At 40.5% G+C, this 17,728-nt stretch overlaps 1 protein-coding gene across 3 annotated transcripts in view; it reads right to left on the reverse strand.

Moving 5' to 3' along the window:
- Positions 1-17,728, reverse strand: part of GABRA2 (gamma-aminobutyric acid type A receptor subunit alpha2) — a 204,027-nt gene that overhangs the window by 46,685 nt on the left and 139,614 nt on the right. For all 3 annotated transcript variants that reach the window (XM_056557356.1, XM_056557366.1, XM_056557375.1), the window contains one exon: positions 16,075-16,227. In XM_056557356.1, the coding sequence (XP_056413331.1) occupies positions 16,075-16,227 (153 nt within the window). The remainder of the gene's footprint in view (positions 1-16,074; positions 16,228-17,728) is intronic.

Consider the following 17,728-nt stretch of genomic DNA (forward strand, 5'->3'; position numbering starts at 1 on the left):
CTAATGTGGGGGAACTACTGTATACTGCACCTAATGTGGGGGAACTACTGTATACTGCACCTAATGTGGGGGAACTACTGTATACTGCACCTAATGTGGGGGAACTACTGTATACTGCACCTAATGTGGGGGAACTACTGTATACTGCACCTAATGTGGGGGAACTACTGTATACTACACCTAATGTGGGGGAACTACTGTATACTGCACCTTATGTGGGGGAACTACTGTATACTGCACCTAATGTGGGGTAACTACTGTATACTGCACCTAATGTGGGGGACTACTGTATACTGCACCTAATGTGGGGGAACTACTGTATACTGCACCTAATGTGGGGGAACTACTGTATCCTGCACCTAATATGGGGGGACTACTGTATACTGCACCTTATGTGGGGGAACTACTGTATACTGCACCTAATGTGGGGTAACTACTGTATACTGCACCTAATGTGGGGGACTACTGTATACTGCACCTAATGTGGGGGAACTACTGTATACTGCACCTAATGTGGGGGAACTACTGTATACTGCACCAAATGTGGGGGAACTACTGTATACTGCACCTAATGTGGGGGAACTACTGTAAACTGCACCTAATGTGGGGGAACTACTGTATACTGCACCTAATGTGGGGGAACTACTGTATGCTGCACCTAATGTGGGGAACTATACTGCACCTAATGTGGGGGAACTATACTGCACCTAATGTGGAGAACTATACTGCACCTAATGTGGAGAACTATACTACACCTACTGTGGAGAGCTATACTGCACGTAATGTGGGGGACTACTGCACCTAATGTGGGGGACTATACTGCACCTAATATGGGGGAACTATACTGCACCTAATGTGGGGAACTATACTGCACCTAATGTGGGGGACTATACTGCACCTAATGTGGGGGAACTATACTGCACCTAATATGGGGGAACTGTATTGCACCTATTATGGGGAAACTATACTGCACCTAATGTGGGGAACTATACTGCACCTAACGTGGGGAACTATACTGCACCTAATGTTGGGGACTATACTGCACCTAATGTGGGGGACTATACTGCACCTAATGTGGGGGACTATACTGCACCTAATGTGGGGGAACTATACTACCAACGTAATGTGGGGGAGCTATACTCTTTACCTAATGTGGGGGGAACTATACAAAAATATAAAATTGTACTATTCTGATCCCTATAACTCTTATTTTTCTGTATATGGGGATGTATGAGGGTAATTTTTTGCTCTCTGATTTGTAGTTTTTATCGGTATAATTTTTATTTTGATGGGACTTTTCAATAGCTTTTTAGATATATTTTTATAGTATTTGAAGTGACCAAAAATGTTCAAATATGGTTAGTGCACTACTACGACTTTTGGGGCCCCACTTTTGATTTTGCCTAGGGCCACGCTAAGCCTAAAACCTGCCCTGGCGGCAGCATGGAGCAGCGGCGGCAGCAGAGACATCGCGGCAGGGGGAGTGCGGCCGAAAAGTGCGGCATTGGAGGAGTGTGGCCACTGTGGCCTTCTAAAAATTGCAAAACCAAAGGCTGTCTGGGCATGTTGGGAGTTGTAGTTTTGCAACATCTGGAGGACCACAGTTTGGAGAGCACTGTGTAGTGGTCTCCAAACTGTGGTCCTCCAGATGTTGCAAAACTACAACTTTCAGCATGCACTGACTGTCTGCACTATATCCTGGTCTCCAAACTGTACCTTTCCAGATGTTTCAAAACTACAATTCCCAGCATGCCTAGACAGCCATGGATGCTGGGTGGTGTAGTTCTGCAATAACTGGCCCTTCAGATGTTGGAGAACTACAACTCCCAGCATGCAAGGACAATCTGGGCATGTTTGGAGTTGTAGTTTTGCAACATCTGGAGGGCTACAGTTTGGAGGACACTACTTAGCGGTCTCCAAACTGTTCTTCAACAGTTGTTGTATAACTACAACTCCTAGGATGCCTTTCGATTGTCAGTGCATGTTGGGAGTTGTAGTTTTGCAACAGCTGTATTCACACTGGTTGGGAAACACTGAGATAGAGTCTGTTTCCTAACTCAGTGATTCCAACCAGTGTGCCTCCAGCCGTTGCAAAACTACAACTCCCAGAGAGCTAGAGTCTGTTTCCTAACTCAGTGGTTCTAGTTTTGCCACAGCTGAAGGTTTGCCCCCCCCCCCAACCATGTGGATGAACAGGGTACATTCTAGTGTTGAGTGGCATAGGCCATATTTGAATTTGCAATATTTTGCGAATATATGGACGAAAATTTGTCATATATTCGCTAAATTCGCATATTCGTAATATTCGTGTTTTATTTTCGCATTTGCGAAAATTTGCATATGCAAAAATTTGCATATAAAAAATTAGCATAAGCGAAAATTCGCATATGCGAAAATTTGCACGCCAGTCTCACACATTAGCATTAGAGCCTTCTTTACACCACACAAGCTGGAAGCAGAGAGGGATGATCACTGCGATGTGTACTGTGAAAAAAACAAACAAAAAAACGAATATTCGTTATGAAAAGGTAAATTTGGGGGCTACACCAGCCTGTTAGTGTAAAAAAATAAAAATAAATTACACTAACAGCATGTTAGTTAGTTGTTGCCCCATACTTTTTATTTTCACAAGAGGTAAAAGGAGAAAAAGACCCCCAAAATTTGTAATGCAATTTCTTCCGAGTATGGAAATACCCCATATGTGTACGTAAAATGCTCTGCGGGCGCACAACAAGGCTCAGAAGTGAGAGAGCGCCATGTACATTTGAAGTCTAAATTGGTGATTTGTACAGAGGTGGCTGATAGTTATAGCAGTTCCGACATGAATGCAAAAAACAAACACCCACATGTGACCTCATGTTGGAAATTACACCCCTCAAGAAATGTAAGGAGTGCAGTGAGCATTTACACCCCACAGATGTCAGACAGATTTTTGAACAGTCTTCCGTAAAAATTAAAAATAAAATTTTTAATTTGCACAGCCCACTGTTTTAAAGTTCTGTCAAACGCCAGTGGGGTGTAAATGCTCACTGCACCCCTTATTACATTCCGTGAGGGGTGTAGTTTCCAAAATAAGGTCACATGTGGGTGGGGGGAGTGACCATTGTTCTGGCACCATGGGGGCTCTGTAAACGCACATGGCCCCCCCGACTTCCATTCCAACCAAATTCTCTCTCCAAAAGCTCAATGGCATTCCTTCTCTTTGGAGTGTTGTAATTCGCCCGCAGAGCACTTTATATCCACATATGAGGTATTTCGATACTTTTTCTCCTATTGAAAATGAAAATGAAAAATTTGGAATAACACCATCATTTTATTGACATTTTATTTTTACATCCCACTTTAACGACAGTTTGTCAATCACTTAACCCTTGTTACATTTCTTGAGGGGTGTAATTTCCAAAATAGTGTGCCATGTGTTTTTTTTTTTTTTTACTGTTCTGGCATCACGGGGGCTTCCTAAATGCGACATGCCCCCAAAAATGAAAATGAAAAATTTGGGATAACACCAGCATTTTATTGAATTTTTTATTTATTTTTTACGTCCCATTTTAACGACAGTTCGTCAATCACTTAACCCTTGTTACGTTCCTTGAGGGGTGTAGTTTCCAAAATAGTATGCCATGTGTTTTTTTTTTTTTTTTTACTGTTCTGGCATCATTGAGGCTTCCTAAATGCAATATGCCCCCAAAAACCATTTCAGCAAAATTCGCTCTCCAAAAGCCCATTGTCGCTCCTTCCCTTCTGAGCACTTTACATCGACATATGAGGTATTTCCTTACTCAAGAGAAATGGGTAACACATTTTGGGGGGCATTTTCTCCTATTACTCCTTGTAAAAATGAAATGTTTGGGGTAAGACCAGCATTTTAGTGTTAAAAATCAAATTTTTCATTTTCACGGCCCATTTTAACGAAAGTCCGTCAATCACCTGTGGGGTATAAAGACTCAATTTACCCCTTGTTACGTTCCTTGATGGGTGTAGTTTCCAAAATAGTGTGCCATGGGTGTGTGTGTGTGTGGGGGGGGGGGGTTACTGTTCTGGCATCATAGGGGCTTCCTAAATGTAACATGCCCCCCAAAAACCATTTCAGCAAAATTTGCTCTCCAAAATGCCAGTATCGCTCCTTCCCTTCTGAGCCCTCTAGTGCATCCACAGAGCACTTTACATCCACACATGAGGTATTTCCTTACTCGAGAGAAAATGAATTACAAGTTTTGGGGGGCCTTTTTACCTTTTACTCCTTGCAAAAATGAAAAAAAAAAGGGTTAACACACTTTTTGAATGCCATTTTGAATATTTTGAGGGGTGCAGGTTTCAGAATGGGGTCCATTATAGGGGATTTCTAACAAAAAGACCCTCATATTCACTTCAAAACTTAACTGGCCCCTGAGAAATTTGTGAAAAATTGCTGCTATACTTTGAAGCCCTCTGAGGCTAGGTTTCCACTGCAGTTTTTGAGCCAAAACCAGAAGTGTATTCAAAAGGAATAGGACATATTAAGGAAGGACTTACACTTCTCCTCCCTTATGGATCCACTTCTGACTTTGGCTCAAAAACTGCAGTGGCAGTTTTCCAAAAACTGCCAGAAAAAAAAACAAGTGGAAACCTAGCCTAATGTCTTTAAAAAGTAAAAACATGTCAACTTTATGATGCCAACATAAACTAGATAAATTGTATATGTGAATCAATATGTAATTTATTTGACATGCCCCTGTAATTTATTTGACATGTGCTTCAAAGTTAGAAAAATGCAACTTTTTTTTAAATGTTTCCTGATAATTTATCACTAACATAGAGTAGAATATGCCACAAAAAAACTATCTAGGAATCAAATTTATAAGTAAAAGCATCCCAGAATTATTAATGCATAAAGAGTTAGAGGTCAGATTTTAAAAAAATGCTCCCGTCCTTACGGTCATAATGGGCTCCATCCCATGGGGTTAATTTATTAGCTTGGACATTTTCACGTGATGATATCAATCAGTTTTGTGTAGGTTTTATTTCTGGCTGGAAAAAGAGGAGTAATTTAAATTTTTGGGTGGATTCATAATTTATATTTATGGTGTGTATATATATATATATATATATATATATATATATATATATAATGTATTTATTCATTTAACGTTTTTATTTTTTTTACTTTATTAGTACCCATAGGATATTTGTACAAGCAATATTTTAACTGCTTGTATGGTGCACTGCAATGGTACTGTATTGCAATGTACTGTCAGATTGATAAACTACAAGTACAGCCTGCTTATGTATTTAAAGTAAGCATTTTTACAATATTTAGCATACTATTTAAAAAAAAAAAAAGACAAATTTATAAGCATGGCAGAATCAATTCACCAAGATCGAAATTTCCAATGTTTTACAATTTAAATAATTATTAAAGGCCAAAAAAAAAAAAAAAGTATTATATCTTCTTATGTTCATTTAATACTTTTTTTTAAGTGACACTGCTTGTAAATTAGAAATACTAAATCACATTGTGATCAAATTGATACATTTTCTTCTACAAAGTAACTTTTTTTAAGTATACAGTACTATTAAAATGAATAGCTTTGTTGAATGCATTATTAAAGGGGTATTCTGGGATTTTTTTTATTTGACTGTGTAAAGGGGCTGTAAAGTTAGTGTAGTTCATAATAAAGTGTCTGTACCTTTGTTTAATGGCTGGTCTTGAAATTCTCATGTGATCTTTGCCCCGATATTCTATTTTAGCAGAATACAAAATGATTGTTGTCTTGGGCTTTTCCCAGGTTAGAGTGCTGCTCGAGACATTATATCACTATATAGGTGTTGAAAGGGAGTGGTAGTACTTCACTGGATGGAGTGACCACTAAGTGGCATGGAGATCATTCTCCACAGAGCTGTAGGGAATTGTTGTTTCAAGCACAGCACACATGGAAGGCAGCTCAGCTGTGCTGCAATGGGTGGGGTAGCTGATGTGTGGGAGGGACAAAAGTGACCTCACACTTACAAACAAGGGATCCTGGGACTTGTTGTTGGAGGGAAGGAACTTCAACAGGAAATAGCCATTTCACCAAAAGAAAGCAGCAGCATTATGGTGGGCTCACAATACCGCCATTTAGCCCTAAGAAAATCACAGATCCTTCCTAAACATGTCCATTACTGTCTGGAAGGTAAATACTAAAGTCACCTTATGGTGGATAACCCCTTTGATGTTTTTCCTATAGATGCGAGAACTTTATACATTCTTTATGATTTTATGAGATGAAAATACATCTTTGTGATTTTTACATTGAAAACACTGTTAATGCTCAGGTATGATGAACTGCAGTCTTTATGAATTATCTGCTTATGTGCCCAGTTTTATATTCATTGATAATAAAAGAATAAAAACTTATGAAGACGTTACCTTCTTATGGTAGAATTTAAGTGAGGGTTTATCATATGTAGTCATGTTGTTATTATATATTTGGCAACACTGTGACCAAATATTTTTTTACATCAATGGAACTACAAATAGGTTAGCGGCTAGTGTTACTTTAAAAGCTCAGTGTGAAAGTGTTAAATGACAGACCTCTGTTACAACTGTCGCTTACTGAGAATTCAGCGTAGTTTGTTAAATCTGTATAACTGCCCTTTCATTCTGTTTTTGTTTTCCTCAATTTGCATTTATTTTTATATTTTAATTTAAATACCATTTTTTCCAAATGATTGATGAAACTAAATAGAACTGCAATACCTGTCAGGTTATAGTCTACATTTAATTGTCCACCGTAGCTTCATCACAAGGTGGTTGTTTAGTGGAATCTTTTATTATAAAACGTGTTTGATATTTTGTATCTCATTTATGCATTGCTTAAGGCCAATTTTAAATATGTGAAATGTCTGTTTTTTCTGCACATGATATATACAGTACATATGATATAAACTGAACACTCTTTACATATTATTTATTCTGACACATTCTCCCGAGGGGTGGAACTGTTACATCCTCCAGAGCTTTTCAAGAATATATTTTAATAAGTGAAACAAACACTTTTTGCTTTTTCGCTGTCTGGACAACATCTCTAATAACAGTCAAAACACGGGAGTAATCTTAATGTGGGGTGAGATTTTATTGAAGGCAACCTCTGGGACTATTTATCACTGCACAACAACATCAGCAATAATACAGAGCAAAGTCTGTGTGTGCTAACATAACAATATGCCAGCTGTTTAAAATGTGCATGACAATGCAAAATTAGACTGCCTAGTCTGTATTGAATTTTATGAGAAAAAAAAAAAAAGACAGATTCTGCAAAAATAGATATAGTTGGATATTATGGTATTATTAATATGGTTTTCCAGGATTTTCAAAACTTGTCTACTAACAAAAGAATCTGCATGATATAGGAAAAAAACTTTACTCGCCTGCAATTGTGTCTTTTTCCAGCCTTGACATTATTGTCACCAGTGTTATTCCCCCAAGCCTGATTACATCACATATGTTGCTTACATGATTCTTTAGCCAATCACCGATTTCAGAGCTGTCTCTGTGTATGTAGGGTATGTCACTGCTGAGTTCAGAGATTGGCTGCAACATGACATGGGCAATGTGCATGACATCATCACAGTAGGCATGGAAGGGACCTTATGGCAAAATTATGGGTAAGTGTTTTATTTATTTATTTTTTCTGATGCAGGTTCTAGCCAGTAGGCAACTTTTAAAAAAATCCTGAAAAAACATATTTGGGACTGTACAATGATTACAATATTTAATGGCTGGAATATATACTCTGATAAGTCCATTTCCCATTACACCATATTTACATTATTTAAAAATAAATTGCAAATATGTAAATGGTCTGAAAATGTGATCACTACACTGCATATGTTTCACATCTTCACTTTTAAAGGTTACCTTTCATCAAAAAAACTTTTGATATTTTATAGATTAATGTATGCAGAATAACTTTCCAATAGCATGCTATTAAAAAATATGCTTCTTTCTATTTAATATTCCACTTTAAAAAAATGATCACTAGGGGTCTCCCTTCCAGTCCTTTTTTTTTTTTTTTTATAGATTTCAGATTTATGCAGGAGTCCTAAATCTCAGACTGCAGCTGGAACACAGACAAACTCACGACTGCTCACTGCCAGGGAGCAGTGTTGAGCTTGTCTATGTCCCGGCTGCAGTCTGAGATTTAGGACTCCAGCATGAGTCTGAAATCTATAAAAAAAAGGACTGGTAGGGAGACCCCTAGTGGTCATTTTTTCAAAGTGGAAAATTAAATAGAAAGAAGCATATTTTTTAATAACATGCAATTGGAAAGTTATTCTGCATACATTAATCTATAATATATTAAAAGTTTTTTTGATGAAAGGTACCCTTTAAGTAGTAAAACATTGGCCTTTTTAGCTCAGAGAACTGCCTAGCCTGTATAGAAGTGTGGCAAATTCCCAACTAAATAAAATATTAAACCAGTATGGCTGCGGGTGTAAAATAGAAGCACAAGAAAGAGAGTTCTTGAAAGTGAAGAATACTTAAAATCTGAAGTGTATAAGAAATGTGAAAACCTATTACTTTATGCTTTATTTACATAAATGCAACAAAAAAATTGTCCACAAATCTAATTTGTGTTGTATATAGTCCTTTACCCTGATGAAGGCATAATGTCTGAAACGTGTGTTGGGGTGCTTCAGTGCAGTAGAATCCCCTGGTATGGTTACCTGTACTAATTCTAGTGCATTTCTCTAAAATCCCATTGATATGTATCTTCAGCCAGCACCCTGATGTAACATTACATATCTTACCTTCTTGCTTGAATATTTTATGAATATTTTTTTTTATGTAATATGAAGTTGATAAACCAAAGATATACTGTACTTTTCTAACATATTTTCTCACTAGTACATAGCCTTTATAGGTTTACATATGCATGTATTAATATAAAATTACAAACCATTACATTCTCACATAAAAAGAAAGGAATTGAAACAATGCCTTCCACATACAATACAATAAGAACCAGTCTACAGTATCAGGTCTAAAATCTAATTTTCTATGCCACAGCAAGCTATCTCGCTAGATTGAAAACCTTTCCAACATCTGTGGAGAACATAATAGTTTTTTTATTGAAAATTTGAGCTACAAATATCAGCTCTATAACTCCTAACTTTTGTTGATCCATTATACAACAAAGCAAGGGTCCTCTTCCTGGAGACCTTTGACACACTATTTAAAGGGGTATTCCAGGCAAAACCTTTATATATATCAACTGGCTCCAGGAAGTTAAACAGATTTGTAAATTACTTCTATAAAAAAATCTTAATCCTTCCAATAGTTATTAGCTTCTGAAGTTTTCTGTCTAACTGCTCAATGATGATGTCACATCCCGGGAGCTGTGCATGATGGGAGAATATCCCCATAGGAACTGCACAGCTCCCGGGACGTGAGTCATCAGAGAGCAGTTAGACAGAAAACAACAACTCAACTTCAGAAGCTAATAACTATTGGAAGGATTAAGATTTTTTAATAGAAGTAATTTACAAATCTGTTTAACTTTCCAGAGCCAGTTGATATATAAAAAAAAGTTTTGGCCTGGAATACCACTTTAATTCCCCCTAGTGACAAAGTGGCTACCTTGCAAGGCTTGGGAACATGAATGCAAATTTGAACAGACATCTGGCAGAAGTTACTTATTTACTATTCCTCTAAAACATGTTGGTAGGGTAACTGGCTACTGATATGAATTTCCAAGTGGAATGTTTCTGATGGATTCTTCTTGGAAATTCCGCTGTGTGAACATAGACCAAATCTCTGCTTTGGTTTTTAGATCCTCCACAGGGACTCCCATCTATTATCCCAGATTACCCCAACAGGTATTCAACCATGGGCTTTCTAAACATAACACTCCGTTTAACACATATCAGTGTACTATGTTGGATTGTTTGCTCTAACAAACTATATAAAGCTTTACATTCTAAGCTTTCAAGCTTTGCTTCATGGTACTATCCCCCATAAAGTCCTCCAATCTTTTTACTCATCCATATATCCTTTGCAGGATGATCCACAATCTTACTACTGTGAAAAATCCCCTCCTCTGTTGACCATAAAAAGACTTTTATTAAATTTCAGGTTTGCCTCCAGGTCATCAGCTTTAGCCTTTTGCTAGATCTTTGCAATGGCCTCTGATGCATTGTATTTTTAAGCTGTAATACAGTCACTATAAAGATATCTTTTTCTAGTCACTGTATTTTCTTCTTACATTATGAAAATGTAAAGAAAATGTCTCAAAGGAAAGGTGGTCTGTAAACAGCAATAACGGAAAGGTATATTCAATATATATAAGCAGCTGCACAACACATTTCTTGTTGGATATTGGACAGAACAATATTTTACAAATACATACAATACAATAATATATGATGTAACAGGATGTTTGGTAGATTTTAAATGGGGACAATCCTGATCACCTATCTCATATAGAGTCCAAATGAAAAGTCCTGCATTCCCTATAGCACTTTAGATCAATAACTCGCTTTTAGGTTTATTGTAGTATGGTAGTATTTTTTCCTTTTTAATTTTTTTGCATATTTAACCAGAAAACAGATTTCCAGAGAGACAGAAAAGTGACCCAAATAACTGAAGGAATTAAAGTGTTTGTTACGCCGAGCGCTCCGGGTCCCCGTTCCTCCCCGGAGCGCTCGCCTCATCCTCGTTGCTGCAGCGCCCCGGTCAGATCCACTGACCGGGTGCGCTGCGGTCCCGCCTCCAGCCGGGATGCGATTCGCGATGCGGGTGGCGCCCGCTCGCGATGCGCACCCCGGTCCCCGTACCTGACTCGCTCTCCGTCGGTCCTGTCCCGGCGCGCGGCCCCGCTCCCTAGGGCGCGCGCGCGCCGGGTCTCTGCGATTTAAAGGGCCAGTGCACCAATGTTGGTGCCTGGCCCAATCTTCCCAATTACCTATTAGTGTGATCACCTGTGCACTTCCCTATATTACCTCACTTCCCCTGCACTCCCTTGCCGGATCTTGTTGCCTTAGTGCCTAGTGAAAGCGTTCCCTTGTCTGTTCCTAGCCCGTGTTCCTGACCTCCTGCCGTTGCCCCTGACTACGATCCTTGCTGCCTGCCTCGACCTTCTGCTACGTCCGACCTTGCTTCTGCCTACTCCCTTGTACCTCGCCTATCTTCAGTATCTTCAGCAGTCAGAGAGGTGAGCCGTTGCTAGTGGATACGACCTGGTCACTACCGCCGCAGCAAGACCATCCCGCTTTGCGGCGGGCTCTGGTGAAAACCTGTAGTGGCTTAGAACCGGTCCACTAGCGCGGTCCTCGCCAATCCCTCTCTGGCACAGAGGATCCACCTCCTGCCAGCCGGCATCGTGACAGTAGATCCGGCCATGGATCCCGCTGAAGATCCTACACTGGTCGCCCAGCTAGCCTTAAAGATCGCCCAACGAGATCAACAGCTGGCATACTTGACCTCCGAGGCACTGCGTATTCAGTCACAGATACAGCAGCTGCAGATACAGCAACAGCTACAGCTGCAACTACCATCTCCTCCGCCGGCTCCTGCAACTCCTCCGCAGCAACCGGCCGTTCCTAACCCCTGCTTGTCCCTGCCGGACAAATTTGGCGTAAAGATCGCCCAACGAGATCAACAGCTGGCATACTTGATCTCCGAGACACAGCGTCTTCAGTCACAGTTACAGCAGCTGCTGCCGCAGATACAGCAACTTCAGTCACAGCAGCTGCTGCCGCAGATACAGCAACTTCAGTCACAGCTACAGCTGCAACAACCATCTCCTCCGCCGGCTCCTGCAACTCCTCCGCAGCAACCGGCCGTTCCTAACCCCTGCTTGTCCCTGCCGGACAAGTTTGATGGGGACCGCAATGATTCTGCCACAGCCACAGTCCAGTCCTTCTTCGCTGAGGTCCGTGGTGTCTTCGAGGAGCCTGCCCGAGCTTCTTCTGCCGAGATTGCCCTGCTGAACCTGGAACAGGGTGTTTCTTCCGTTGGCGAGTACGCCATTCAGTTCCGTGCTCTTGCTTACGAATTGTCCTGGAATAGTGAGGTTCTCTGCGCGACCTTTAAAAAAGGCCTATCCAGCAACATTAAAGATGTTCTGGCCGCACGAGAGACTCCTGCTGACCTACATGAACTCATTCATCTTGCCACTCGCATTGACATGCGTTCTTCCGGATGGCGTCTGGAGCTCCGCCTGGATATGGACTTTGTTCGCACGAAGCGTTTTTTCTCCCCGGCTCCTCTCTCCTCTGGTCCTCTGCAATCCGTTCCTGTGCTTCCCGCCACGGAGGCTATGCAAGTTGACCGGTCTCGCTTGACACCTCAAGAGAGGACACGACGCCGCATGGAGAATCTTTGCCTGTACTATGCCGGTACCGAACACTTCCTGAAGGATTGTCCTATCCGTCCTCCCCGCCTGGAAAGACGTACGCTGACTCCGCACAAAGGTGACACAGTTCTTGATGTCAACTCTGCTTCTCCACGCCTTACTGTGCCTGTGCGGATATCTGCCTCTACCTTCTCCTTCTCTACTATGGTCTTCTTGGATTCCGGATCTGCAGGAAAAATTTTTTTGGCCTCTCTCATCAACAGGTTCTACGTCCCCGTGACCAGTCTCGCCAGACCCCTCTACATCTATTGTATTAACAATGAAAGATTGGACTGTCTCATGCGTTTCCGCACAGAACCCCTCCTAATGTGCATCGGACCTCATCACGGAAAAATTGACTTTTTTTTCCTCAGGTTCTTTGGCCCCAAGAAGAGGGGGAGACCCAAGGGGGGGGGTACTGTTACGCCGAGCGCTCCGGGTCCCCGTTCCTCCCCGGAGCGCTCGCCTCATCCTCGTTGCTGCAGCGCCCCGGTCAGATCCACTGACCGGGTGCGCTGCGGTCCCGCCTCCAGCCGGGATGCGATTCGCGATGCGGGTGGCGCCCGCTCGCGATGCGCACCCCGGTCCCCGTACCTGACTCGCTCTCCGTCGGTCCTGTCCCGGCGCGCGGCCCCGCTCCCTAGGGCGCGCGCGCGCCGGGTCTCTGCGATTTAAAGGGCCAGTGCACCAATGTTGGTGCCTGGCCCAATCTTCCCAATTACCTATTAGTGTGATCACCTGTGCACTTCCCTATATTACCTCACTTCCCCTGCACTCCCTTGCCGGATCTTGTTGCCTTAGTGCCTAGTGAAAGCGTTCCCTTGTCTGTTCCTAGCCCGTGTTCCTGACCTCCTGCCGTTGCCCCTGACTACGATCCTTGCTGCCTGCCTCGACCTTCTGCTACGTCCGACCTTGCTTCTGCCTACTCCCTTGTACCTCGCCTATCTTCAGTATCTTCAGCAGTCAGAGAGGTGAGCCGTTGCTAGTGGATACGACCTGGTCACTACCGCCGCAGCAAGACCATCCCGCTTTGCGGCGGGCTCTGGTGAAAACCTGTAGTGGCTTAGAACCGGTCCACTAGCGCGGTCCTCGCCAATCCCTCTCTGGCACAGAGGATCCACCTCCTGCCAGCCGGCATCGTGACAGTGTTGCATCATTAAAAGAAAAACATGATGTAACTATAGTGTGTCATGGATTGTCTTACATTAACATATCACATACATTTATGACATGAGAATCACATGGGCTCAGAAGTGAGCACTGTGAAAGCCTAGAGATGATTGACCTCCAGGGGGGACATTTATCAATGTTTGCTTATGTATTCCTTTTTCTAGTTTTTTTTTTTCTTACAATTCTTTTGCTTATGTGCGACTTATCTATCAACTGTAAATTACCCAATGTGTTTAAAGGCCATCTGAAGTACAATGTCCTATGGTCGCCAACAGCACTCAACACCAAACAATTAGACCATATTAGACAAGGAACACAATGATATAGAAAAAAGGTATACATTTTATTGAATAACAATCCCCCTGACGAAGCCACATTGCGAAAACGCGTTTGGGGTAGGAGGTAAGAGGCATTGCTCTCTAGGGTGCATGATCTTCCTTTGTTTTATTATGTCTTGATGTCTTTATCGGAAGCTGTCTTTGGATACTAAGTGACATTTAAATTGGTTACCACCCTTTTCTCATGTTTGTTTTATAGCATTAATACACAGTTTTGGGGTTATACCTGCTGTCAGTTTCTGTATTATTTATTATTGTTTTAGCCTATTCTTCTCAAGGATTCTATTATCAGGCACAGATCCGATATATGGCCCTATACAATTCTTTATAAGAGCAATATTTTATTACATCTAATTGATGCCTCTACCCTCCACTCATCTGTCCGAGCTCTGTTGTTGTGCCATTATGTGTCTTTTATATATGTCCTTTTAATATTGATTGTTATTCAATAAAATGTTTACCTTTTTTCTATATCATTGTGTTCCTTGTCTAATATGGTCTAATTGTTTGGTGATGAGTGGTTATTTATCAACTGCTTTCAGCCTGTGGATAAATTTCTTTCATGTAACCAATTTTTCTTTTTTTGCTTTGGTAGTGGCTTTTTCTGCTCCATGTCTGAGCTGGAGTAAATTTAGTAGGTTTTTTCATGCGACTTTTTTGCGACTTTCGCACTTGATGAATCTCTGACCACTGCAAGTCAAAAATCACTTTGTGCTTTGGTAAGCATGATAAAAAATGTTTTGCTTAGGACACTGCACAAGCAAAAAGCAAGTGCGACTTTTTTGCAACAATTTTAAGCAAAATAAACCCAAAAAACACTAAATGCTTTGATAAATGTCCCCCCAGGTTCCCACTATACAGATTATACAAAGTTATACAGATACAGTATAAAGCGACACCCCCCACTGGTAACCCCTCAAACTTTTAAAAAGGAATAATAGAGTAATTCCACAAATCAGAGTTATGAAAAATATGCCCCAGAATTGTTCATGAAGAACACAAGTATTTCTTAAAACAGACATGACAGAAGAGCAGACAGGTCCTCTGTAAGTATTTTCATCAAATTATAATTGTACATTTTATGTGACTTTCTATTACACACTATGTAACACTATGGTTTACTGAAAGTCTATAGATTTTTTTTTTTTTTTATAAAATAGCCATAATGACAGAGTGATTCAGAAAAGATGATGCAAAAGTAAAGGCCTGCAGTTAAAGGGGTTATCTAGGAAAAAACTTTTTTTTCTATATCAACTGGCTCCAAAAAGTTAAACAAATTTGTAAATTACTTCTATTAAAAAATATTAATCCTTTCAGTACTTATGAGCTGCTCAAGTTGAGTTGTTTTTTCTGTCTAAGTGCTCTCTGATGACACCTGTCTCGGGAACTGTCCAGAGTAGAAGCAAATCCCCATAGCCAACCTCTTCTACTCTGTGCAGTTCTCGAGACAAGCAGATATGTCAGCAGAGAGCACTGTTGCCAGACAGAAAAGAACAACTCAACTTCAGCAGTTGATAATTAATGGAAGGATTAAGATTTTTTAATAGAAGTAATTTACAAATCTGTTTAACTATCTGGAGCCAGTTGATATATAGAAAAAAGTTTTTTCCCTGGCAAACCCCTTTAAAGTAACATGAGTGGTATATTGCTATGGACTTAAAATCAAATAAATACTAGGCTGACTAGTATGGATCTACTGGTGCCACAAACCATGGTATGGCGACAAACTGAAATGATGTGCCTATTGCCAATTTTATGAGGTGACCTTTTATCTCAGAGGGAAGGTTAGTCACGTCAATGTTAGAATTTGGGGCTCAGAAAATGTTCACAATGTTGGATCAGTCTTGCCAGAAAGAACAATTTACCAATATTGTGCTGACCTCCACGATCGTTAGATCTAATAGCCTGACACTTCTTATTGTGGGGATACGTCAGGAACTCAATGTATCTGTCGTTCCAGTCAGTGAAAACAGTGGAGTCTACATCCGAGGATAATGTGACACGCATCTGGACAGAACTTTACTACAACCTAGACATCTGCCATGTCACCAATGGAAATCAATTTAAACATTTGAAGTGAATATATATAACTCGGATAGATATTGTGTTTTTTCATGTTAAATTTGTGCTATGGGTTATGAATATGGAGGCTATAATTTGGCACCATACTTTTTCAATCACCATGTATGTGCACTGCTATATTTACTCACCAAAGACTGTTCTTGCAGGAACAGACTCCCTGTTCAGCCAGAATGACACCTGAGACAAAATGACTGTCATAATGCAGGGGAGATAGGTCTGAATCACAAAATAACCAATTTTTCGCTTCAAGTGAAAATGTGTTGTCATAACCGTGTACTCTCCTGCCAGACAGAAAAATCCAAATGAGAATTTTGTTCACAGTACAGATAACTCCTAGCATGAAAGGCTGCACAGGATTCTCTCATTTCTCTATATGCAATAACAAGATCCTGTCATAAAAAGGTTATAAAAAAGAGCAAAAACATTTCATCTGTCCATAATAATGTATGGTATTTAAGGCATTTCAATCTCTTTGAACATATTAAGATATTAACTCCTTGAGGACCTAATTCTTTAGCATTGCATTCCAGGCACCATAATCATATTTTATTCTCCATCAATGTACAGTGGCTGTATCAGTGCTTTTTGTATTTGTGTATATATATATATATATATATATATATATATATATATATATATATATACACCGGGAGAAAAACGAATAGAAGATTTTCTATAGTGCTAAGATACTGTGATCCTTTCCCTTGAGCTCTTTGCACGTCCGTCCAAGGGGACAAAGGGTTACTACAATTATTTGCAGAAATGGCATGTTACCAAATTAGAGCTATATTCACATATGTATGCATTCAACAGTCACCAAACGTGTTTCTGCTGCCAGATGATAAGCAGATTCATCAGTGGTGACACATAACTGTAGCTAAGGTAACATGATATTCTATTACCCACGCTTAACATTTGTATGATTCCACCTGTAAAAGAAAGTTTTTCCTATCACAGAGATTTTAGTTTATTAGCTCCAAGTATCCACAATTTATATAAGTAGAATATCATTCATTTGTTGGGGTGCTCCTCTCTAACCACATATTTGGTTGTATATTTTCAGGTTGTAGATGACTTTGTACAAGAAGGTCTCTTAAATTGTCATATCTATAGGTTATGAGGGGTCTGTCTCCCACTACCTGCATCAGGTCATTGTCCATTTTAAGAATATCCCAGTGGTCAGATATAATCGACCTGTTATGATCCGCCGCTCTATCAAAAGTACCCACAATTCTTATTGGGCCCTCAATCAATAACTTCACCCTTGGGGTGAGGAGCTCTTCCCGGGTCCTAGATAGTGTTGTCTTGCATGCATTTCGTAAAATGTAATCTGCGTATCCTCTGTCCAAAAATCTTAGCCTCAAATCTCCAGCTTGCATCTGAAAGTTTTTCATTGTTGAACAGTTCCTCCTGTGGCGGAGACACTGCCTCTTCGGTATCCCCCTTTTTTTTGAGAGGGACCGGATGGCAGCTCTCCCACCTCAGAAGGCTGTTCGTGGAGGTCTTTTTCCTAAAGATTGTACTCTGGAGTTTCCCTTCCTTGTCTTTTTTAGATGCTCACATCTAGAAATGCCAGACTTTCTCTCTCCATTTCTGATTAAAGTAGAGACCAAAGTGCAAGAACAAATAAATTGCTCATATTCAGATGTCGTTCCATTCCATAGAATGAAAATATCATCCATGAACCTCATCTATAGTAATTTGTGCTCAACAAAAATGTATCTTTCGTCCGCAAGTACTGTTGTGGCCTCCCACCAGCCCAGGAGCAAGTGACCCTAAACT

This window comes from Hyla sarda, chromosome 1, assembly GCF_029499605.1.
Source record: "Hyla sarda isolate aHylSar1 chromosome 1, aHylSar1.hap1, whole genome shotgun sequence".
NCBI classification, from domain to species: Eukaryota; Metazoa; Chordata; class Amphibia; order Anura; family Hylidae; genus Hyla; species Hyla sarda.